General features: G+C 37.2%; 1 protein-coding gene across 10 annotated transcripts in view; it reads right to left on the bottom strand.

Annotated features, from left to right (window-relative positions):
- Positions 1-25,162, bottom strand: part of FER (tyrosine-protein kinase Fer) — a 46,802-nt gene that overhangs the window by 18,608 nt on the left and 3,032 nt on the right. For all 10 annotated transcript variants that reach the window (XM_089461956.1, XM_089461955.1, XM_089461953.1 and 7 more), the window contains exons 3-5: positions 22,347-22,534; positions 881-977; positions 475-811 (exon numbers count right to left, since the gene is read on the bottom strand). In XM_089461956.1, coding sequence (XP_089318082.1) covers positions 475-811; positions 881-977; positions 22,347-22,534 — 622 coding nt within the window. The remainder of the gene's footprint in view (positions 1-474; positions 812-880; positions 978-22,346; positions 22,535-25,162) is intronic.

Here is a 25,162-nt window from a genome sequence, read left to right as displayed (position 1 = left end):
ACATGACTCGAGTTGTTCTCGTTAATTAACAATGTTAATCTTGTAAATGTTATGGTATTAGATATGATATAAAATGGACTTTTAATAACATTACAAGATAATTTGTCCCCTATTAAGTCGGCAATTCACAGGAATTTATAGAATTTCGTCATTTTTGTCTCCTTGATTATTCATAGTATTTTTTTTTTCACACAAATATAATATTCCCATTAATTTCATTTTACAACCTCTTCAAAATCGTAACGTTGTCAGTTCAAGTATTATTAGAATTAACATTTTTAAATTTGTGACATTAAACTTTATTCCTTCTGTTAATAGGCAAAATAAGAGAAAAATCCACAAGCCTACTAAGGCTTATATTTTTTGGGAACTAGATGACTTATCATTACAATGAGCTCCAATTGTAAAAAAAATAAAAAAATTTCTGTCTTTTATCTAATGTGTATAACGGATTCGAGCAGACTCGATACTTACTTGTGTTTCTCTGTAAACTCTGAATACTCTTCCGTTGGATTTATGCCGCTTATCACAGTGTCGATGCGTTTCTGTATCTCTTTGAATTTGTCGGCTGTCAAATCGCTGTACTGAACCGCTTCCAAGAGAATGTTGCGCCAGAGGAGTATGAAGCTCTCCTGCACAGACTGTTGATGCTCGAGCAGACCAGGCAGCAGCACAGTGCGGAAGTCTTTCTCAACCTCGACGGCCTCAGTGATGGAGAGCACGTATTCGTTGTGGGTAAGATGGAGTTTACGGCAGGCCTTTTGATATTTGTCCCGCACATCGTCCAGTTTGCGACCACTTCGACCCGGTGCTGCACGGAAGGGAAGGACGAATAGGGAGAGAATAGAGATAGTTCAGCCAGCCATTGGGTGTCACTCACCTTTTATGTAGTGCTCTTCAAAGCGCGTGCGTAGCGCCTTGTAGCCCTCCAAATGTTTTTGGTATTCGCTCTTCTTGCGCACAACTTCGTCTGTGAGCTGCAATGCATACAAAGGGAACAACGAATTGACGATTATGAGTGGGTTATGTATGTATGCGAATGTTTGCTGTGCCATTGATCCACTTTCCCAAGAGCCCGGCCAATTACATCATTTCGCAATGAACAGTGATTGGCCCTTGTCTACGTGTTGCCCCTTACACGCATTACATTCCCAGCCGAAAGCTACTATACCCTACTGGGTACTTTCGCACATTTTCTCACGTTTGCATATTGTGTGTGCACTCTGTCTCACTCACTCTCTTGCTCTCTCTCGCCCGCTCTCTCTGCTGGAAATGCCAAGTGACTGGCCAAAAGGACAAATGACTCTCACGTGCAGCTGAGCCAACATCCGTTAGCATTGTCAACAAAATCAACAGGTTTGCAGCTCAACTAATGGCCGCAAAGTGCAGTTAGGCTCCCTCTAGCTGCAGCCAGCCAACAGCAACATGCTGCTGCAACTCTGTCGCTGTGTTGCACTAAGCTGCTGAGTCACTTGCATAAGCCGTAAACGAACAGTCGGCAACATTGTGAGCTGGCCAGAACACCTGAGCTCGAGCTAAGACTATACTGTGTGGATATGTTTGATATTCCCCTAGTTCTATTGAAAACAGGGTATTGGGTAGCATGACATCCCCACTATACAACATATTGGACTTTGTCCCTGGATGCAGAAAGCAGCAAAAATCAATTGAAGAGTATTATTCAACTTTTCAAATGAAATTATGCCCATACTCAGTTACATACGCGCTCACCTAAAATTGATAAAAAAAATTCACATTGATTAGCAATTAAATTCCCATTCGATTATGCTATCTCCTTTAAATAGTACTTGAGTGGCTCATAAAACAAATCTAATAAAACACGCAAAAGTTTTTGACCCAATACTACTATATATATGTATTTATATATACTAGTGCATTTTTATTTGTAGTTGTAAATTAACTAGAAAAATGTTTATCTTGCACCAAACGTAAGCAACTTCTTATCAGTCGTCTTGGCGGAAGTAGATGGTTTGATAATATTACGAACTTAATTCAGAATTACTGGCTGGTAAAACCATTCCAGCCTTAGTAAGAAGATTAAAATATAACTCAGATTTCAATTTGTTTTCTTAGTCTCATAAAAATGTGTAAACATGTTTAATCTGACTCTTGGCTGCTTGCGGCATGACTTATAGATTTCAGTTATAGCTTCCACAGTTTTATTCTATCTGGTTTTCTGATGCAGAATATGATATATTTGCCAACGTATTTTTGAGTTGATATGGAGCTAGATATCAAATATAAAAAATATAACTAAATATATGATATTTAGCAACAACTCCAAAAAATTGGTTAGATTCAATTTGTGGTTAGATTCCTTTATGCGTAGCTTGGAGAATTGCCTTATCGAGTTGTATCGATGATAAGGAAGTAATCTAATTTGAAATTCGTACTGTTCATTTTACATATACATATGTACATATGTATATGTATATTTCACATTTCAGTTCTCTAGCTTTTGTTGTATAAGAGATCACTGTATTCATACGGATGAAGAGATGGTCAGACGGATAGATCAAAATAGCTAGAGTTACTCGGCTCGGAATTTTTTATCAAGAGTCCACACATATATATGCATATACCTTTTCATATATCATTTAATTTTCTGCATAAAAAAAACCAAACGAATTAGCGAATAAAAAATATAGACAAATAATTAAATAAGCAATAGCTAACCTCTGTTAATAAATTTGTATCAAAACCTTTATAGGATTCTTAAAAAAAATTAAAAAAAAGCTAAAAAAAATATATATCTATTTATTTATATATATAAATACAAAATAAATAAATAAACTAAAATAAAGAATTAAAAAAAATTGAAAGACAATACCAATCAATACAATTCAAGCTTAAAAGGTTGACTTGGTCTCTAACAGATGTATGGATAGAGAGATAAGTCTGCATTAATTCAGCTGTTTATATATGTTCTATATATATATATTTCTTATGAGAACTTTTCTTTAAAGCCGTATTTCTGTTAAGCCATATTTAAGTATATCTACTGATTTCGATTACTTTCATTTCAATGTCTTAAATCACCAATTGCTGGCGAGAGTCTCAAGCAAATATACCGACGAATGATCTGAGAGGCTGACGGACAGATAAATGGCACTAAATCGATGGGGATTTTCGGGTCGAATTCGCCTGTTTGCACACATTTGGCCAAGAGCATTTGTCTGGTTTTCCCATTGTTAATGGGCACCAAGAGGAGCATATTGTAGTTGCTCGAATTGGCAAAGTTCTGGCCTCAAGTAGTTGGCAAGTGGTTAATCAACTTTCAATGAGCGCCGTCGATAATTCTTGCAGCTGTTGGCTGCTAATTTGCCTAAAAACTTGTTGCGCTGAAAGAAACTCGACACAGTGAGTGCGATATGTATACATATACATATATATATTTAGTAGATATACATATATTTGTGTATATTTATGTTTGTATAGCAGTAGCGTGAAACGTGGAACAAACGGCAACAGTACACACAAAAAGCAGACAAAAACACAACTTGAAAGTGGGTCACCCGGCGCGTATTTCTTATTTCTTATTTCTGACCACGCTGAGCAGTCAATAGACAGATAGATATACGGGCTGTGTATGCCTGGCCGCGCCCCCGTCCCGCCGCACCCTGTCATGACTCGCTTCGCACATTGTTTACAAATGATTGCCAATTTTCCTGCGTCTCCGCGGTGAGTTCGGGTTAAGAAAAGTCGCTGTTGGGCAGTTGCGTCGCCACCTGCGCAACTTTCTTTGCTTTTCCCACAAGATTGCGGCGATTGTGTTCGCATAATTGGCCAACAGCTGATACCTGTTCCCAGTTCTCAGCACCGCACAGCATGTAGCTCCCAGCTCCCAATTTGAGTCTATTTTCTGCACGGGTATTCTTAGCTGCGGCGACGCACGGCGTAAATATTTTGATTCTGCGAACATATGCAAATACGGCGATGACCTAATGGAATCTGTGACAAGTTGTGCCAACTGCCGCGCTTTGCATTAATCAGCCCGATTCGGTTTTTGCTTTGCTGCTCTTTATGCAAACAGTACCTATTGATAATTAGTTAAGATGGGTATTATCATTTTATTCCAATGGTAGACAAAAGAGGCTTACGGGACTATAGAGATTCGTATATAAGATTCTTGTATAATCGATTAGTCTGACGTCGTCTATATGATCATCTTTGATTGCTATGATTTCATTCCAAGCTTAATTTGTAAACTTAAAGGCCAGAGAACTAAATTAGATTATTGTTTAAGAACACATCATTAGAATCATACAATATTATGTGGCCATTGGTAAATTAGTAATGATAAAATCAGTCGAAAGCGTTTAGGGTGTAGGGTATCTTCTAGCAAGCCATTGAAATATGTATTTAAAATATTTTTTTTACTGTCGTATTTTCTGCTGCTGTTTTCTTTTCGACGAAAGAAAATATGAAAGCATTCGCAAAAGCTGTTGCGGCTTATATTGCACATGAAATGGCAAATAATAATAAACATATTAATCTTTTGTGCTAGACTAGAAAGATACCTTAATATCAGTAATTTACATTTTTATAATGCAATATTTGAATGATATAATATATCTATCTATAAATCTATAATTTACATTTTTATAATGCAATATTTAAATGATATATTATATTGCATGGTAATATAATAACAATTTTTATCTGTCTATTGCCTCTCCATTCATTTTAAATTATTTTATTCAACATTATGTTTTAAGTATTGAATTCAATAGATAATGGGTAAAAAAAGGCAAAATGTATGTAAAAACTGTCAGATACATAGAAACTTTTAATAGCTCAAAGATCATCAATAAATATAATATGATTGTATTATTTTGTATAGGATAAAAACATATGTAAATATGTATAGTTTCTTATATACCGCTATATTGATATATGCGGAAATATAAAATACCCATGTATAATGCTGCCGTTGGGTGCCAACAAGTGAGTTCTTAATGATTTTTAAATATTGTGACCCCAGTTGACTTCAAAAAGATTTATGTTTGTCTGCAGTTATATGGAAACTTAAATGGTGTATAAGTAGTATTTTCTATTTGATACTAGTCCCTATTTATACTAGTATTCCCTATTTTGAAATGCAGCTATTCAGCTGACTCATATCTTATAGACTTGTTCATACGCTTTGTCAAGTTGGTAAGGCACAGATTATAGATGGTAAAAATCACTTATTGGTCTATTAACATAGCCCAAGCAACCCCCTCGATGATAAGGGAGGCACTTAAAAAACAACTCAATCAAGAGAAATTCAATTCATGTCGACGCTTTCAAAGAAATTGCTTTTAATAAAAATAAATTTGTCAAATGGATTGCGGAGTCGTGACGTAATAAAAGCCAGCCAAGTGTCAACAACAACACCAACAACAGCAACAACAACAAACTTAAATCTAAGCCACACTTGTGGATGGCAGCAACGAAGCTGATTTTTTGTATGTTTCGGCATTTTTTTTTTATTTCTATTTTATTTTATGACATGAGCGCGTGAGACTTTTTCTTTGGCCAACAATTTGAATAAGAAATGGTGGCGCAGCTGTGTGACAGCAATAGCAACAACAACAACAATGTGAGCCAACGATTTTCCTTTTGTTGTGTCTCTAGCCCACATGGTCTATAATTCCGGTCTCTGGGAAATCAATGCATCGACTGATTGTGTGGCATTTCCAATAGCTAAGCGCCAGGCGGTTGGCCGAGTCGCTTGTGGGGGATTGCATAACCGTTGACAGCAATAACAATCATAATGATAATGACTGGCTTTTATAAAATATTAAGGCGTTGAGAAGCATGGGCATTTAGCTAGCAATTGCAAATTATGCAAATTTTCAGGCATTCGGACTCACTCACACACACACACGTTCCGCACTCAACGGCTCGTTGTGGTTCGTGTCTGGGCTAAGCGCTGGTCATTGAACTCACGTGAAGCAGTGCGCGTTCGGTCAGCAGCTAATATTTTATAGCCAATTCGTTAGTATATAACTGTGACCAGAGTGAGCCACTATATTTGAGTCACAGTCAACGGCAAAGTCAAAGTCTGCAGCGTCCCTATTGTTTCTAGGCCCAAAAACTCAATGACGCTTCCAGTTTTGTCTAGATCAAGTACTTTCGATTTGTCACGCCTACTTTTTGATACAGGGTTTTTATTTTGATTTTTATGTTCAAAATTTGCATATTATTGCATGCGATGTTTGCGTTAATTTGCATGCGTGCTAAGCGAAAGGAGAGCGTTGGAGAATAATTATAAGTTTTGGCACAACTTCGTCAATGCGAGAAGCAGGCAATACTTTCTATTTCCGTTGAATGTCAAAAGCAGACAAAAGAATAGAATGACAGTTGAGCAATACTAACCACTCAAGTGAAAGTTGAGGCGGCTCGAAACGAGGCGAAGCCATCGAAAGAGTTTGTTGCTTGAATCTTTCGTTTCTGAGCATGCTGAGACGACTTTGCAGAAAAGCTCTTAATTTGCAGCCACTGTAGCCGAGGCTGTTGAACCACTTTTTTCAATACTAAAAGGCCAGCTTTGCGGTGGCATCTCGTTTCACTCCTACCAATAATAACACGGGTCAACACAATGGGATCAAATTTAATGACTCGCCTCTTGAATCCGAAACTGAGATCAGCAAAGATCTTCAAACTTCGTTGGAAATAACGTGGATATCTTTGACGGCAGTCTTACAATTTTATAACTAGACATAGAACTGTTGTATATAAACCTCAGATCAGCAAATCTCTTTTAACTTAGTTGGAAATAACCCGTAAGTCTTTTAGAATTATTTTAAGAGTCTCAAAGATGTTGGGGGAAAAGTAAAAATATAGATATCGTCGCGACTCTCAAGTATATTTAAAAAGTAGGATATTTATCCATTTATTATAGTTAAATCTAAAAAATGTAAACACTATTTAGAATAAATGGAAAACAGTAATGGGACTTTTGGGAGAAATTCTCGAAAATACATAGTAATGAGAATCTTCGGATTTATATATAGTCTATATACTATACTTCATTAATTGTATTGTACATATACCAAAATAGAATGTCATTGACTTATTGACTTATTATAAGTAAAGAAAATAAAAAAACAAACAGTCCATTACAATACTTTTCAGACTCAGTCTCTTCCAAACACATCCAGCACTTAAGATAAAGAAATTGTATGTATGTATATTCAGAGTTTCTTTATATCATTTCACATGGAATATTGAAATTAAAAAACAAGAAACACTATTTATATAGCAGATATCTTATCTAAGAGAGGAAACTCATTTGCATTGTAAAGATAATAGAACAGCAAAGTTCCAATAATGTCTTGTTACACAGACTGTACAGCATTTGAGGGGGCAAGGGCGAGGGCGAGGAAGGCAAGTTATTATAACTAATATTGGGCAGCTAGGAGAGTCGGCTGTTTGATGGTTGTTGGGCTTTTGTTCATTTATTTTTACTGCGCCGCAAAACCGTGATGAAGAAGTTGACTGCGGCTGCCGCAAGAAATTAAGTTGCCGACGCTTCGCAATCGGCCGAGGCTAAGTGGCAGGTACACCAAGAGCCGGACTGAAGTCCCTGTTGTAAGTCAACTCACAGCCGGGGCCATAAAGTATTTTTTCGCTGCTTTTTCGATGCGCATGCAGCTAACGAGACGAGACCGAAAACTGGCCCTGGCCCAGGCCCAGGCGCAGGTCTGGGCCCAGATTTCAAAGCCATTGCCCATTGCTTTGGGCATTCGCTTGGCTCTTGTTTGGTTCTTTATTGTTTTCAGCGCACGCTATCCTTTTAGTTCTCTTCCCTCTCACTCTGTCTGTCACTCTTCTCTCTCTCTGTCCCTCTCTATCATTGCTTACTCTCCTGTGTTGCCTGCCTCTGTTTATTCTTTTTCTTTGGTTTTTTTCTGGTCGTTCTGTTCGTGTTGAGTCTTGTGCCCATATGTATATTTGTGAGTATGCATGTTGCAGACTTGTTTCATAACTGGTCCACGATTCTCGGAATTGGAGGAACAAAGGCTGGGGCTGATTTTGATTTTGACCGACAAACGTAGCCAGAGCTTGTTGTACCTATAGTCCCATACCCATATCCATAGTCGCACTCGCAGCCATAGCTGTTCCCGTTCCGTTGCCGTTGCCGTTGGCGTTGACTACTCCTGTTGATGCTGCTAGCTATTTGCTCAGCTCGAGTTTAGCTCAGCTCCAGCTTCGAGCTGCCCTAGCCGGGCCATCAACCGGCGACAGCGGTGGCACAAGACCAAAAAGGTAAAATGTACTTGAAATTGACTGAAAAGATATGCCGCACATGCGCGTAGATTATTATGAGATAAAGCCAAGCGTACCAAGCGGCCAAGTTGTTGTTGTTGTTTCTTGTTTATTGTTGTTGTGTCATGTTTGCCGTCTTTGTTGTTGTTCGGTGTATGTAGGCACGAATGTTCGTTTGTACTGGATACGTTATGCTGCGTCTAGAGTTGGGTGCATGTCGTGTTTTCTTTCGTGACATGAACACGCACGGCTCCACACGACGCAGTGTTATGACGAAGAAGATGAAGAAGAACAAACTAACTAGGAGTGCGTGAATGCAGCATAACAGTTTAAGATAGAATATTACAAAAATGATTAGAAATAAGCTTAAAGCTAAATTGAATTGCAGTAAACAGATTAACTTCATGCAGATCCCATAATTGATTCAGTTTTAGATGTGAGCTCGACTTTAGAGCTTTATCTAAACTGAAATCTATTTGAAAAATACCTCAATTTCAGTTTATTTGAAATTTATTTGCATTTTTAACACAAGTTTATGGAGTTATTAGCCACGGTATTTAAGACCGTGCTATAATTTCTACTTGAATAATACATGTTTGCTTTGCCAACGCTCTCATCTCTAGCTTGGACTCGGAGCGGAAGAGAGTTACTTGCAAAGGGTTTTCTAAGTATGGAGTTTGTTACCTGTGGCTTGTGCCGTGGGCCACTCAGATGTTATGAATACTAACTTTAGATGGGCTTAGATTATTTTAAATAAATTTATATTGCCTCTCTACATTAACACTACACGACTTTTATTTTATCTCGACTGGTTTTTCTCTATACATTAATTTGATCAAATTGCTCTAGTAATAAAGTTGTAGATACCATGTAAATCTATCTATCATCTACATATAAAGATGTTTATAGCCTATACAGATAATTTGTTGAGAATTAATGCCTTCATATCTTTAGCACAGCTTCAATTCGATTTGTCCAAGTTTTCTTTATGAACAGCAAATCTGAGTTTATATAAATATATACATTATATACTATGCTTATATATAAGTGATCAACTTCAGACTGCTTATTACATTTGAGCTGGCTCTGGTTATAATAGTGTACAGATATAAATGTAGATATAAATAATCTCAGTTAAGTTTCCATCGAGTTTCTTGGAACTGGCATTGCGAAATTATTTAGCGAAATTCTATTTCCCATGATTGCTCTCAAATCTTACCATGGCGTACTACCATTCTTCAGGGGAAGAAACCGAATTTTGCGAAATGTGTCGAGCGGCATTTGGCCGAGACAAAACCGTTCACACCAGATACAAATCGCGGCGACTGTGGAGTTGTTGCTTTTGGCTTCTACAAAGTATTCTACATGGTCTGTCACTTATTTTAATTGTTTATTGTTAATGGCTCCGTTGCTGCTGCTGTTGCTGTTGTCTTTTCGCTGGCTGTTGCTCTCGTTATTGTTGTTGTTGCTGTTGATGTTGTTATTGTTGGCATCTCTCGTACCAGTCTGCGCGAGGGCGATCAACTCAGCCTCAGGTTTTCTGATTCTGATTACTTTGTGCGACAATTTAAGTATTTTAAATGAGTTTAAATATATATAAATAAATATAATGTGTATGTGTATGAACGCTGAGGCCTAACGTGCATGTAAGTAGCCCGCAGAACCTAATGAAGGCAACGCACACGAACCGGTTTTATCAGCCATGCAGCCAGGCAGCCAGGCAGTTAATATCTTAGCATTTGACGTCATCATATTGTCGACATGGAGCGTATCTTGTATCTTGTTGTTATGAGCGGCCAGCGGCTTGCGCAAAATCTTTGTTTGTAAAACAACAGCCCCAGTTTGCGACGCAATTACAGAGATATAGCGAATTGAATTCAAATGATTGCCAATCAGATTGTCAATACGGAAAACGAAAGCCGATACTACTCTAGCCGTATTGGCTTGCAGTGCTGCACTCTGGCTAATTTAGATGGCAATTAGGAGATACGCAGCATTTGTCGCAGCAGGCGTCTCGGATTGGCCATTTAGCCAATTAGCCAGATTAGCGACAATGGAAAATGCAATCGCAATGCACATGCTTGAGTAGGCCATTACCATTAGATGGTAAGTTAGTGGATAAGTGCGCAAATTAATGAGATGTCGTCTAGCGAGACAAACTGCAGAATAGAGAGTGCAGTGGGGCGATAAAGAGAGAGACAGAGAGCGAGAGAGCAGAGAGCAGAGAGGGAGTGGAGAGTCGCGCTACTTTCACGCTCGAAAGTTTTTTGCGACTTTAAGAATTTCTCTTTTGCAATAATTGACTGCAAATCACTTCAATTAAGCAGTTGCGAGTGCAAGACGACCGACCGCAAACGCACAACAAGACGAGAAATTAAGCCCCTCTAACCGAGCACCAGAAACAGAAACAGAAACATGAAGACGTTCAGGTTTTTCGGATTGCTCCACTTTCCGTACCACACTGCCGACACGGATATGGATTCGGATCTGTGCTACACACAAAAATCCGCCAGCGAAACAAGTTCAGCTGACAATCAGCTTCACTTTGATGCAGTGCGCTCGGCTTACCCATATTTGGCACATGGAAAATCCCCTGAAAAGATGCGAAAAAACAAGTTCGGCAGCCAATCAAGTGTAATCGACTGTAGATACCCTTATCAAACACACAACACAAAAGTATCCTTTCAACCAAAGCCCATTCCAATCTCTGGCAGTTCATATTTAACAGTTTCAATTGACCTCTTTGGGCTTAGGCCACACAAAGTGCACACGAACGAGTCAGCTTTTGCACGTACTTTGCCATGGCGCTGACTGCTGCAAAACTGAGAAGTCAAAACTAAAAACTAAAAACTCAAAACTGACCATTGATGCCTTTTTTGTTGGCCATTGACACAACGAGCTTATTGTCTCTGGCCCATAAATAATCACAGTTATGAGTGTGTGTGTGTGTGTGGCTCCCAAACTGCGAATTGCTCGACTCTCATTGTGCTTAGCCTCTTCGCTTCTCGTGTCTCATTTCTCGTTTCTCGTTTCTCACTTCTAGTGGCACTTTGTCACTTTTCGCCTAGCCCCAAAAACTCATGAAGCCAATGCGAACTCCAATTCTCTTACTCGCAATTGCCTTGACCAAACTAAGCGACGTGTGCGTGTGTGTGTATATGTGTCTCTCCATCGTACAATGTTGTCAAAGTTCAATGCCATATGATTTGCTAGTTTGGTGGTTGTGCTTGCCTCAGTATTCTGGCGAAATATGTGTAAACAGCAATATAAATAATAATACAAGATGTGACAACAACCAAAATTGCATAAAAAATAACAAAGTACTTGAGCGCCGGCATTATACGACTGTGCGATGCTCTGCTAGTAAAACCAGAAGTAGCAGCAGTTTGTTAAGGGAAGAAGGAAGGAAAAACATCTTAATCAGAATAATTATTTTCCAATTTTTAATTTATATAGTATTATATACAGTATTCGATTTGACTGCTCTGAGAGCTTAAAGCTATTTCAGTGCGTTTTTAGCACTCAGCTATCCCATTTTGTTTTTTTCGAATGTATATTCATAATATTCAGCCAATTATGATTATTTATTTAGATATTCTCTCTAAGATTTCTGAAGAATAAACAACATAAATCAAATGATAATTATAAATTTTATGTTAATTATTATATACGTGTGGACTACTGCTTAGAGTACATATATATTTTCATGATCTATGTCTACACTTGAATTATAATAAATAATTCCTTTTTTTTCTTTTTTAATATCTATATATATTTATGGTAATCATTATTTTAATGCACTTTTTGACAATCATTGTAGGTGAAATATATATTCTGATAGCCTTTGATTGTTAATTTACTTAACAATAAAACCCTTAGCCACATTATTTAAATAATAAAGGAATTAAAGTATTAAAACCAAACTTACTATAAAATCTAACAGACCTGAGATCAATAGGTGTTTTCTATAGTATGGCACTCCTGAGTCCCATTTATTATTGTTCAAGCAACTACACTTGAATGGAGCTGCAGCCCGCAGTTTCTTTCTATCTGAGTTGCCATATGAAAATAAGACGATTGACCGCCTCGACCTTCAAATTCAAAGTGATTTTATTGCAATATACAAGCAGAGCAAAATGAGAGTCTGCCGACATGAATACTCTCACAACTTTAGTTGCTCATCGCTCTCTTTCACTTCTCCAACAATGCAGTAATTCAAATGCCTTGACAATTATTATTATTTATATTATAAATTTTTACTGTCTGAATTTCAAAATGTTTGAAGACTTATCACATCACAGTGAAATTGTATTATGTAACATCAAATGACTAAAAATGTTTATGAAATACATGAATAAACAGATTATCAGATAATAGTAAATAGATCCAGGCACTCATATGTGTGTTCGTTCAGTTAGTTAACATACATATAACATAAATGTTTGTATGTATGTGCAAGCATTTAGTGACTCATTTTCCATTCATATAAATTATAATTTTTCAATGAAATTCAGTTTGTTTATTAGCAAATACATATGTACATGGCAGACACATACATTAATTAACACAATGTGGACTTTTAAAGCCACACATACATATGTATGCATATACACGTATATGCACATATGTAGACATCTGTCTTTCGCTGTCATCACATGCATAATTGACCTCAAAATTTAATTTACAAAACTAGTGTAAAGATCAGAGCAGCATTTCCAGTAAATGCTTGAGCGTCTATATGTACATATATCTTAAACAACGTCTTGCTATTATTGCCTTGGGCGCATTGTCAAATGCTCAGCTGCTGGTTAACTGGGCTGTAATTTTCCAAACTTGCTGCATTTTTCCTACATTTTCTGGTAATTTTTCCTCAATGCTTCAATCGCATGCCAAGCCGAGCTCAACGTTTCGTTTGAGGTAAATTCGTATAGGAAATCGATTGATTTACATAGTTTTCACATATACTAAACACGTATCCGATGGAAGGGCTTGTATATCGCGATGTCAGGGCCGCGTGTGCCAATAACATGACGACCCTTTGTTTCACTTTTGAGGTTTCCGACAACTGCAATGGCAAATTAACCAGCGGACAGACAGTGGAATTTGGTTCTCGATCTTGGATTGCATTCGCTTAAAACGTATTGCCAATAGATAGAATGTGAGTCGTTTTTTCGTTGTATCTATATCTAGGGCTGTTGCTTCTCATGTTCATTTACGTCACTGTTAACTTTAGATGGCAAATCTAAATAAACAGGAATCGGCAGATGCTCCGACTATCTGCTATGCAATCTCTAAATATGCTTTTCTCAACTCTCGACTCAAGGCATTTCCCTGTCAATGGAAGCACCTTTACTTGCACTATAAAAGTGAAATGCCAAGCGATCTGCATAATTCTACATTTATAGCTCTAGAATTCAGCAAACAATTTGGGGCTCATTTAATTTTGGCGTCCGCTGCATTTGCAACTGTCGCCCTAACAGCTGCAATTGTGTCATGAAATGAAATTTGTTTATGCAAAAACAAAAACGAAGAAAATTCAAGTCTGTAAATCTGCTATTTGTTTATACGAAAAGCTAACAATACGCGCAATGTGTTTTCTCAAGTGCAGGTGAAACGGGCATAAATAATGCGAATGGGCTAAAATTACAACAGATTGCAGCCAACGCACTTCCGATAGACTGTATAAATTCAACTTGAACTTAAATTATGTATATTAGAAAAATAAATAAATACATGTTTACATATATACTAATTTTTAGAAATACAAATTCAAGAAAATAGAACAAAAATAAAAAACATATATTTTCTGGTTACTTTATTATCGCATAAACTAATCTGATTGCTAATCAAATAACATTCCGTCGTATATGACTGACAGAAAGCAAAAGAATATTTCTATTCATAGCTTTTATATATGAATATACACATATATGTATATATTTAAAGGAATACTATATATAAGATACACACGATCATAATTCACTTTAACAAATGCTCACTGTAGTTAGCCACACTTTTCTAGCAGCATTTAAGATTCAATTGTATATTTTGTTTCTTGCCTTACTATTTCTATTCTGTTGTTTTTATACCCTGAACCCATTTTCAATGGGAAATCAGGGTATAATGGTTTTGTTGAAATGTATGTAACAGGCAGAAGGAGGCGTGGCAGACCCCACAAAGTATATATATTCTTGATCAGGGCGACGAGCTGTCCGTCTGTCCGTCTGTCCGTCCGTCCGTCTGTCCGTCTGTCCGTATGTATGAACGCGTCGATTTCAGAAGATATAAGAGCTAGAGACTTCAAATTTTTTTTAAAATGTCCGTAATTACAGCGCGCATATCAAGTTTATCATTAAAAATCGATAACTCACCCCGATCTTTTTTATCGATAAAAAACCTTATCGAAAACCAGTTATAAAATTATATCTTCTACACCTTTATTGCTAGAGTCTCCAAATTTTTAATGTATGCTTATATGCAATTTATACAATTTCGGTTTTTGTTAAAATTTACCCCCCACCCTTAAATTCACCCCCTCACCCTCACTTTTGTAAAAAGCGCATTTCAAATACTAGAGACTTGTGTTTTGGCAATTACATTCATATTCATATTCATTATAATCATAATCTAAAAGTTTCATAAAGATCGTACGTCCATAAAAAAAGTTATTAAACAATTAAGTTCTCATAGTAAGCGCACACTGCAGCCCATGCGTGTTTATGCGTGGGTGCTTGTGTGTGTATGTGTGTGTATGCGTTTGTGTATGTGTATGTGTGTATGTATGCGTTTGTGTATGTATGCGTGTGTGTGTGTGTATGTGTGTCTGTATGCGTGTGTGTGTATGTATGCCTGTGTGTGCGTACGTGCCTGTGTGTGTGCGTGTTTCTTGTGTAAGCTGAAAGACGCGAAAAATTATTGAAATATCTATTGCTCCAAGGGTTCAGGGGATCTCGTAGTCGAGCAGTCTCGACTAGAGCTTTCTTACTTGTGTTTTTATTTATTTTTTATTTTTCATTTTATTTGGCTTCCATCCAAATTAGCCAACAGAATTTACGTAGGAATAGTCAGTGTTTCCCTTGAAACCCCATTCGTTCTCGCTTGTTTCTGCCTCCCATTCTGACTATCTGTTGGATTTTCAATTTCGCGCTGCCTTTCGAATGTTTGCCGTCAACAAAATAACGTTGTTTTTTCTTGTTATCTACTGCGCTTCTTTCCGTTTTACTTGTTGTGCGCTTCAAGCGTTTCGAAATTTGCGTAGCCAACACTGCGTATGAACAATGAAACGATGTTTGCAATAGACGACGACAACGTATACGACGCGTCGCCCGCATCGGAAAAACGCAAAGCGGTGGGCGGAGTTGGTTTGCCGATGAAAGCAAAGGCTCCCCGTCTACAGCTTTGCGCAGCGAATTACCAGCAATATAATATGCCCAGTTAATGGCTGCGGCGTCGCCGATGGCTGGCAGACATCCCAATTCAGACGGTGAGCCCGCCCCCCTAGTTTGGCTGATTGTTGACGCCGGAGCCTTTCGGCTCGAAGCTGTGTGGTGGAATGATTTCTGCACATTTAAATTAATTAAAATGGATGCCATAGGTGGCAGCCGCTGAGTTATGGCCTCCATTAGTTAAATCGAAAAAAGCTTACGATTTAAGGCAGCATAAACTGTCCCCTAAGCGCATTTTCGCAATTTCGTATTCGTATTTCGCATATCGCCCAAAATGGAAAACGGTTATTTTTTCGTGCAAACTGGACTCCATGGCTCCGGGTACACCACATGGCTGGGGCTTGTGCGCTACAGACATGTGGCAAAGGGCTGTGCAAAACTGTTGGCACTTGCCTGCATTTCGGTCTAAACAAATTGCCCACAGTCGAAGCAACCACAGGAGCGGATGTTGCTGCTGCTGCTGCTGCTGCTGCTGCTGCTGTTGCTACTGCAATTGTTGTTGCTGCAGCCTTTGCCAGCCGGCGTCCGAATTTTTGGCATTATTAGAATTTGCTCGAGTGGGGCTAGAGCGACTGGCAACGAGTGTGGGCAGAGGCCTGGCTGGCCTGGCGTGGTGTGGTGTGGCATGGCCAATGGTTTGTCTGCCCCACAATGTCTGCATGTCAAATCAGCTCCGGGCGCAGTACGCTGTTCACTTTTGTTATTTCTCTAATGCACGCTGCCTGTTGGTCCCCACACTCGATGCTAAGCATCCTGCACAGCAACCCCAATGGCCCTTCATGAGGCTTATGGATCTCAGCACTTTCTAGCTATATTTTTCATTTTTCATTCATCACGTTCGTCTAGTGTTCTTTTTTTCGCATAGCCTGTCAAATGTAACTCAATTTAAAGGGTTTAGAAGTAGCAGCTGACGTAGAGGACGTTTTTTAAAAGCTGACCATACAGATGCATTTTCGAATAGATTTATCTGGTAGATGAGAGTTGCGAATAACTGTCATCAGGAGATTAAGACAAATCGTTTATTTAATTCACAATCAAACTACAAAATACTAGGCTACTCTAGGAAAAATTGGATTATTTTCTTTCAAAAATATATCATACTAATTAAGTAATATATATTATTATATATTTTATTTTATTTATATTTGTAATAAGCATTAAATTTTTCTATATAATTATAATTAAGCTAAATTTATATATGACTTATTGGCTTTCATTTGGAGAAGCAGGATGCTCGACAGAGCTCTTCAAATTAATATAATTTTGATCCGGACTTTCAATCAACTTTCCTTCTGTGCATTTACTCTCCCAGTTTCATGAAATTGATATCAATCTTCACTTCTTTGAGTGGAAGTGTCATTAGTCTAAATGTCGTCTTTTGACCATAATCGGTCAAAATGTTACTGTGAAAGGTGAACGGTGTAATGGGATTAGAAATTTTATTTCTTAACCTCAATGCAAGCTAGCATTCACCTTGCTGACATGTGGTTTCAACAGGATGTAGCCATATGATACACAATTCGAGAAGCTATAATTTATTTACAGAAAGAAACTTTTGCGGAAATAATAATTTCACTTGATGTTCCTATTCATTCACCCTGATCCTGCGGCAATTTTTTTGTTAGCTTATATAATTTTAATAAGCCCTTTGATCCAGCTCAATCGTCATTCGAAAAGCTCAAATACTACTTTTTTATCCAAAATGTTTCTCTGTTTTATAGTAAAATGGTCCTTTAATTATGCCAAAATCCCTTCATGGCAGGTAATTTAGAGTCTTTTGTTTTCCGATTGCTGATTGCATTTTGCAGTTTTTGCTTAAGCATCATGGGAAATCTCGCTGCCGGATGACGGAAGTAATTATCATCATCCAACTGGTAAAGTCGTTGTCATCGCTGGTTTTTCCCAAAAAAAAAAAGCGCACGCACTGGGCGCCATCGCCTCGCATACAACGCAAAACTGCAATTGCAATGGCAATTGTGTCGCCTAACATTGACTTAGACGCCGGACTCTGGCGATAAGGTTTGCCTCTGGCTGCGCAGACAAACGAGAAACGACAAAGCTAAAACGAAAGTTGCTCAACTGCAGACTTGGCAATTGATGGCGGAACTTGAAAACTGGCTAACGGTAGCAGGGCCATGGAGAATGAGGATGGGAATGGCGATGGCGATGGCGATGACGATGACGATGCCAATCCATGCCATTATATTGCAATTATGCGAACAACCCCCACGGAAGTGTCCTTCACATCGCTTCGATATTTCCACCCTTGGCGTCGTTAGGACGGTGCGCTCCATGGCGTCATTTCGTTCACAAATTTCGCTTTTGGACAACAATTTATTTGGCTGGCTATCTGAGTTGTTGGTTTTGTTGCTGTTTTCTTGGCGCACGCGACTCAATACACGACGCTTAGCTAGCAACAGAGCCACATGTTTGTTGTCAACAAATATCAGCTCCAATTTTTATGCTGCGTGCCACTAGACGCTAGTTGGCAGCTGCAGCCGTTATATAAAAGATAAAATCGCTGGCCTCACTTGCATGCAGCTCATGGTGGCAGATACAAAAGTATCTGTTAGTTGGGCGCAGTCAACAGCGAGAGCAACAACAAAGGCTATAACTATTGCTAGAGCGTGCGCCTTGTCTTTAGCGACCCGTTGTTATTGCGAGCTATGCAGTTTTTGTCGCAATGTCAAGAAACTTGCTTTTCCAGCTTCAGACGCGGCAACAGATACTTTGAGTCCTTAGCTCACCTAAGCGCGCCTCAACAAATCCAAATCGAACTCCAATACCGATTTTTAATTATGAATACATGAGTAACAGATTGTGTTTGTAAGGAATTTATGCGTGGAATTAATGCTGATGGAATCAATCAATCTAGATTCAATCTCATGTTCCATGCAGTGAGAGCTGATGTTCAGCTTACACTAGTTTCAGTTTCAATCTCCTTGGAATAACTTTTTCCATTAAGCTAATTTCTCATAAACTGTACCGTGGAATATAAAAAATATATATAGTATAATAGTGAAAAGATTCCTTTATAGATTGACTAAAAATCTCTGCATCCACTAGAGGCGTGACAAGTTTAAGATCCTCGTCGTAATTTATTTTGACATATTTTATTTTAGACTAAACGACTGTTGAAATATTTATTGATATATAAATCGGAAACAAGGACAGATTGGAATTGAAAATTGAAATTCTTCGAAGTCCTCTTTCATTCTTTTACACAGCCTTTTCAGTTCGAAATATTGTAAAATGAGATAAATGCTAACAGATTCAGTGATAGCATTTGCTGTTGATATCAAATAACAATCTCCGTGTGCTAGTCAATCTGGGTATTTTTTGGAAGACCCTCGCCCATAGAGGTCAACGCAGCTCACTTAAACTTGTCACATCAAGTGGCTTTGTGCGAAGTCATTCGCCTTTCGCCGAGGTGTGGAGGTGGAGATGTCTGCGTGACCACGAAACTTTGGAAACTTTGGAAACATTTGCATGCTTCGAGAGTCTTGATTTGTGTAAGCAAAACTTTTGTATCTCTGCTATATTGCTCCATTTCCGAATGCTAGTTTTCAAATACATGTGTTGGAATTTATCTTTAAGTAGAAGCGATACACCCTTAAATACGAAAATATATATATTTTCTATGTATACATATTGTTGTTGCTTGTTTGCTAGCCTTATCTTATCAGCTAATCTGGCATACCAAAGGCGCACTCAATTGCCAGTTGTTGTTTCTGATGCTGGCTGGGGCACTGCTCTGGTGCATGTGTTCAGATACTTCAATTGAACCTATTGTAATTAATACAAGTGCGCACTGGCTGAGACATTTGCCAGCAGGGGGAGAACTGGGGAGGGAGGTCTGTCTTTCTCTCTCTCTCTCTCTCTCTCTCTATGTCATTCTCTCTCCCCTTCTAGTGTGTTGTGGACTTCGAGAACTGCGGCTTTTCTGCGGTCTATCAATATAAAAATGCGAAGCCCCAGCAAAACCCGGTGGAAACCCACCCGGAAGTCAAATTCCATTCGCAGTCGAGGCTGCTCTAATGCGTTTCGTTTTCCATTTGCCTCAGTTTGTTTGCTCTTCTTCAAATGCGGGAGCGAGTGCAACAACAACGCCTGTATTTGACAACCCAAAAGATACAAGATACATTCAAGCAATTCCATATCCATTAGCCAAACGTATGGGTGGGTCGGCACGATTTCGTTGGCGCCCTTAAGTGTAGTCAATTAATAACCCAGTCAGCGGCAGTTGCTCTAATGCCTTGTCAAGCATTTGTCACTGCATTCTGACAACTAATCGACAATGGCAAACATTCTTTAAGTGCAGTAGTTATTTTGAATAGCAAACTCGATTTGAATGGAACTTTTATTTTTCTTAAATAGTTATAGCTATAATATATAATATAATATATAATATATATATAGCTTATATCTCGTTGGCTTATTGCTGGGTTATAGATATACTTGTACACAACAAAGGGTTCGTATATAATGTGCATTTTATAATTGCAATTCGGGTATTTTGAATAAATTACAAACATTTTTAAGAATTAAGCATATATTCTGATCATCCCAATGAATTTGTAAGCCACAAGCACTAGAGACCTGAAATTATAAATTTATGTATTCAAGTTCTTCGCAGAATATTTTCTAGTCGGAAAATTCTGACTAGATCACTTTCACTTATTTGACTTTATATTGCAGTTAAGCAGTTTTTAATATAATATTGACAGATATATTATGTGGGTCTATTATCATGACGAGAATATATACGAGTTAGGACATAGAGTCTAATTGGCTTAACTCTTCTTGATTGGACTCAGTGTGGCCATCAAAATATGTCCAAGAATCTTTAGCTACCAAATCGAACGACCTATAAAATACGCAGCAGCAGAATTTTCCATTTTTCGCTGTCTGCGTCGTTTCACTCTGACTCAAGTCGTAGTGGCTTTACCTGTTTTCTTCAATGCATTGCAGAAAAAAATCAATTAATAGTGTGATGGGGAAAATCAAGTTAGCAGGTGAAAACTTGAATTAAAACCGTAATTTGCTTGCATTGAATTTCCCGGAAAAGGCGACAAATTCAGTTAAACATTTTTTATCATTACTCATTCATTTCTGATTTTATTATTATTATTATTATTATTTTTTTTTTTTTTAATTAAGCGTCAATAACCGCAAATAAAGTGAAAAGAGTATAAATAAATATATTATTAATATAATATTTATATTGAATAGATTACTGCAGGCGTGGCAATCACAAAAATTGTTTATCTTTCATAATTTTACAACATTTCAGACTTTTTGTGAGCTTTTATACAGATTCATCAAAAATGTTACGTTTTCTGTCGCTGTACTAAATTGGAAAAATCTTCTGCAAAGTTTTTGTTCCAAGATAAAAACAAAATCCCTCAATTTTAGTATTGACATCTTGATCAGAGAGATACAGATAGGAATTATTGATAACCGAAGTGCAGTATTATTTTATTTTTAAATTATTTTAAAATTATTTAATAACTTGACATTAGCCCAACTAAAACTTCTGAGAAGGAAAGCATATCTTTTATTTCTCGTTTAAATCTATATATTTTATATATTTAAAAGCAATTTTCAGCTTGAAGACATATGTATATAACACCAGTCAATTATTTAAAATTATTAATCATTTGAATATTTTATTATATTACCCCTTCTTTGACTTAAATTTATATTGCAGTCAAAAAGGTCAATATAAATATTATATTCGAAAGTCAAACTAAAATTGTAAACTAACTCGGGCACGTTGTAAATAAAACAAAAATAGAGAAATATTTTTTTTTTAGATCAATACCGCAGGAAGGCGTTCAACAAAGCTACATAAGTAAATATTTGGTGGCCTGGCGGGAAATATAGTATGCATGAATAATTAAATTGGGTCATCGATGGATTTGCCGACATTTGGCCAAGTTAGTTAGCGCTAGCAAATGGGCCAAGTAGTCAGTAGCTGGTATGTTAATGCTGACTCTGATCTATGTATGTGTTAGCGTTGACGCGTCTGGGTTAATAAACTTGTCGTCTCGCTGATGATAAATCAACTCGTCTTTGCATGACAAAAGCTGTTGAAGCTCTTAACTTACAGTCGTTTAAGTTGCTTACAAATCGACAGCTTGTGCCAGACCCTACAGACACTTACATATACATATACATATACATAAATACAAATGCCCATATGATACACTTATGTGTGCATATATACAAGCTTATTATGTTTATTTGGGATTGTGTATAGCCAAATCAACGGAATTTTCTGGCACAATGCGAAAAACAACATGAAGAAGCTGACAAATTGGCAAAGCCGGCATGCAATAAGGCAGAATATCTCAGCTCAATCTGCGATCTGACAATAGTCTTTAATTGACCTTTATACGAATTCTTTTGTAAGTTGCTAGAAACGGATTTCTGTTTTATAAAGACATGTATATTAATATTTGTATCTATAAATATATACATATACAAATATACATATCTATACCTAAAATTTCATTCATTTATAGCTTCTGTTTTGGTTAGGCTCTTGGATTAGCAGATTTATATAATCTAAACATATTTTACATAATCTAAATTTGTTTATCTTTTTTCAAGTTAACTCACATGATTTAGGCGTGCTGCTATTTTGGCATGCTCCTCCTGGTAGGCTTTGCGCGCCTTCCGTTTGTCCTGCGAGAGGTGAGAGAGCTTATCGCAGATCACCTCCAGCTGTTCGGCATTCAATTTGAACTGCTTGGCCTGTTGATCCAGTTCGTCCATATAGGATCGCCAGGATTTTGTGATAAGGCTGCCTGAAATGGTTAAGAAACAATGATTTCAATTATCATTGTAAACACTTTTAGCATGAAATTTCAGCTTTGTGACTCATCAGCGATAGAATTTTATAAGCTCACTTTGCAGCTGATAAATGATTCATTCACATCGATTGTAACCGAATCTCTTTGAATGGCAGCCAGACTTCAACTACAATACTACAACTCGTTATTCAATAGTATTACAGTCGAGTTAGGCCTTCTAAGATTTCATTTACCTCGATCCAAATAACTCTATATCTGAAGTTCATGGCCAAGGTTAAAACAAATTAAGAGTACGTCACGAAATGCATTGCAAAAAAGGCAATAAAGAAAAGCATAGCAAGAAAACTAAATCGAGAAAGAAATTCTATTTGTGGCACATCGACGATTAAATACCCTTGCAGAAAGTTGGTTTTATATACTTTATATTTAATTATAAACTATTAATTAAATGAAGTAAATCTCAAGCATTTTTTATAAGGAGTCTAGTCTGAAGTCTAGGTTTGTTAAAGAATCATACACTCCTCTACTTTTGTCTCTCTATTCTCTAGTCTCCATTCTCTAATCGCAATTCATTCAATATTTTGTTTAATATCCTCCACAAGGTAAAACATTTTACGAACATCTGCTGTTTCTGGAAATATCCGACCGATAAATAATTTGCCTGCAATTGTAAACAATATTCGTATTTCCATTGCTTTCTTAGCCAGCGACAGAATAATGTGGAAAGCAGCAATAGCAATTGCAACTTGGCAATGCCGTTTGGCGTTTGGCGATTGCCAAGCCAAGAAACGAACACGAAAAATTATACCAATTATTTATTTACGAGTTTATCTGGCATTGGTGTGGCCAGAGCTAGAAGCGACTAGAAGCAGCTGCACTTTGTCGACAGTTTGATGAGCTTGGCTGGCAAGGTGCACGGCTATATCTTTAGGATACAGATACATAGATGGATAGACTTCAGCAGCGTCAAAACAATTAACAGCTGACACAGATCAATATTGTAGTTTATATATAAAGATCTATGTAGAAATATATTCAGATATACATATGATGTATCTGTATATTTACATATATATATCGTCATGAATAGATATTTATAAAGTATTTGGCTGTTTCAAAACAAGAAAATGTTGGGTATATCATGTTAGTATCAACAAATTCACAGCAGAGCCAAGTCTTTGTCTTTTGAGTCAAGTAATATGATTCTGATATGCTATTTACATAGATTCAGAGTCTGAAAAAAAATTTTATGTGCATTTTCAGCACTCAGTTTCAATTGGAGTCAATGGGAAAAAATAATATTTCTTAGCCAGCATTTCATGGCATGTCATCAACGAATTACTCAGCTTTGCTTAAAGGTCATATTGCATTGTTGATTACTTTTAAGGATAACAACAAAATGTCTGGTGTATATATACATACACAAAGAGTTAAAAAGTTTGGAAACTGTGAGAAAAATGCAGCAATGATGTCATTTGGCTTTATAGGACTTAACTGTTATATGCTAAAGATCAAAGGTTAAACGGCAGCCTAATTGAATGTTATTGGCTTGTAGTATTAAAGTTTTTATGAAGCTTCAAATATGCCAAGACAAAAAGATAAAATTTTTTATTTTTATACTTTGAGTAAATATTGCTCTTTAAATTTTATATTTGTCTATTTATTTCTTCACTTTCCTTTGTCATTTCAATTTCTGGGACGGGTTGACCAGCCTGATTGAGGACTGACTAAAAGCTCTCTTAGCCTTACCCCTGCACTTAAGTCTGCTCTTACCCCTGCCCTCACCCCTACCCTGGGCACTCGCCAGCGAAAGTGAAAGCTTTGCGGCGCATCGCTCGCCGGCTTATCGGGCTCTTGTGACTAATGGCTGTGTGGGCAGTGCTTGCAGCGCGGCTTTGGCCAGGCCTTTCCCAAGCGACCCCAAACTGCAAAACAAGACTTATCGAGTGAGTAATGCAGAAGTTTAGTGCCCAGATAACTCAGCGTAAATTCCAAAAATGCTAATTTATGACGTAGGAGGAGTTGGAGTGCAAGCACATGTGTGATTCCATCTATAATCAAATACATATGTGCAAACATTTGCGTCTGTTTATGCAGCAAAATATTCTACATATTTTCAATGAGGTGACATATTGCTGTTATTTTCATTTAATCATTTTTTATTTATGACTAGAAATTTGTATTATCAATAGGACATAAATGAAAAGTTATGACTTATGTGAAAAGTATTTTTAAAATTGTTATCTTATTACTCATGCAGAAATTGAGCACAACTTCAGCCTTTGATAAGGAAGCAAAGAGAATTCAATGGCTTCATCAACAACCATATCCACTCCACACAAAACAGAGTTTATTTGGCAAACAGACTTACTCAGGAAAAACAAAGGTAATTCGGAAGTATTCTTAAAATCCTCGCTTATTCTATTTTTTTTAACCTTCGGTAAATAAAATAACTAAAACAAACCTATCAATTCGTACTTGAATGTTTTACGATCTGATAAGATAATATTACACCTAGACTGGTTTCTCTAGTCTAACTGCTCCGATTAGATTGCAAACACAAGTATCAAGAGAATCAAATGCCGTATTGTACTTCCGTGTGAACATTTTCCAATATCCAAT

This window comes from Drosophila arizonae, chromosome 2 (assembly GCF_054131065.1).
Source record: "Drosophila arizonae isolate 15081-1271.41 chromosome 2, UAZ_ARI_1.0, whole genome shotgun sequence".
Classification (NCBI taxonomy): Eukaryota; Metazoa; Arthropoda; class Insecta; order Diptera; family Drosophilidae; genus Drosophila; species Drosophila arizonae.
Note: the sequence above shows the minus strand (reverse complement) of the source record. Positions and strands in the feature narration are given on the sequence as shown.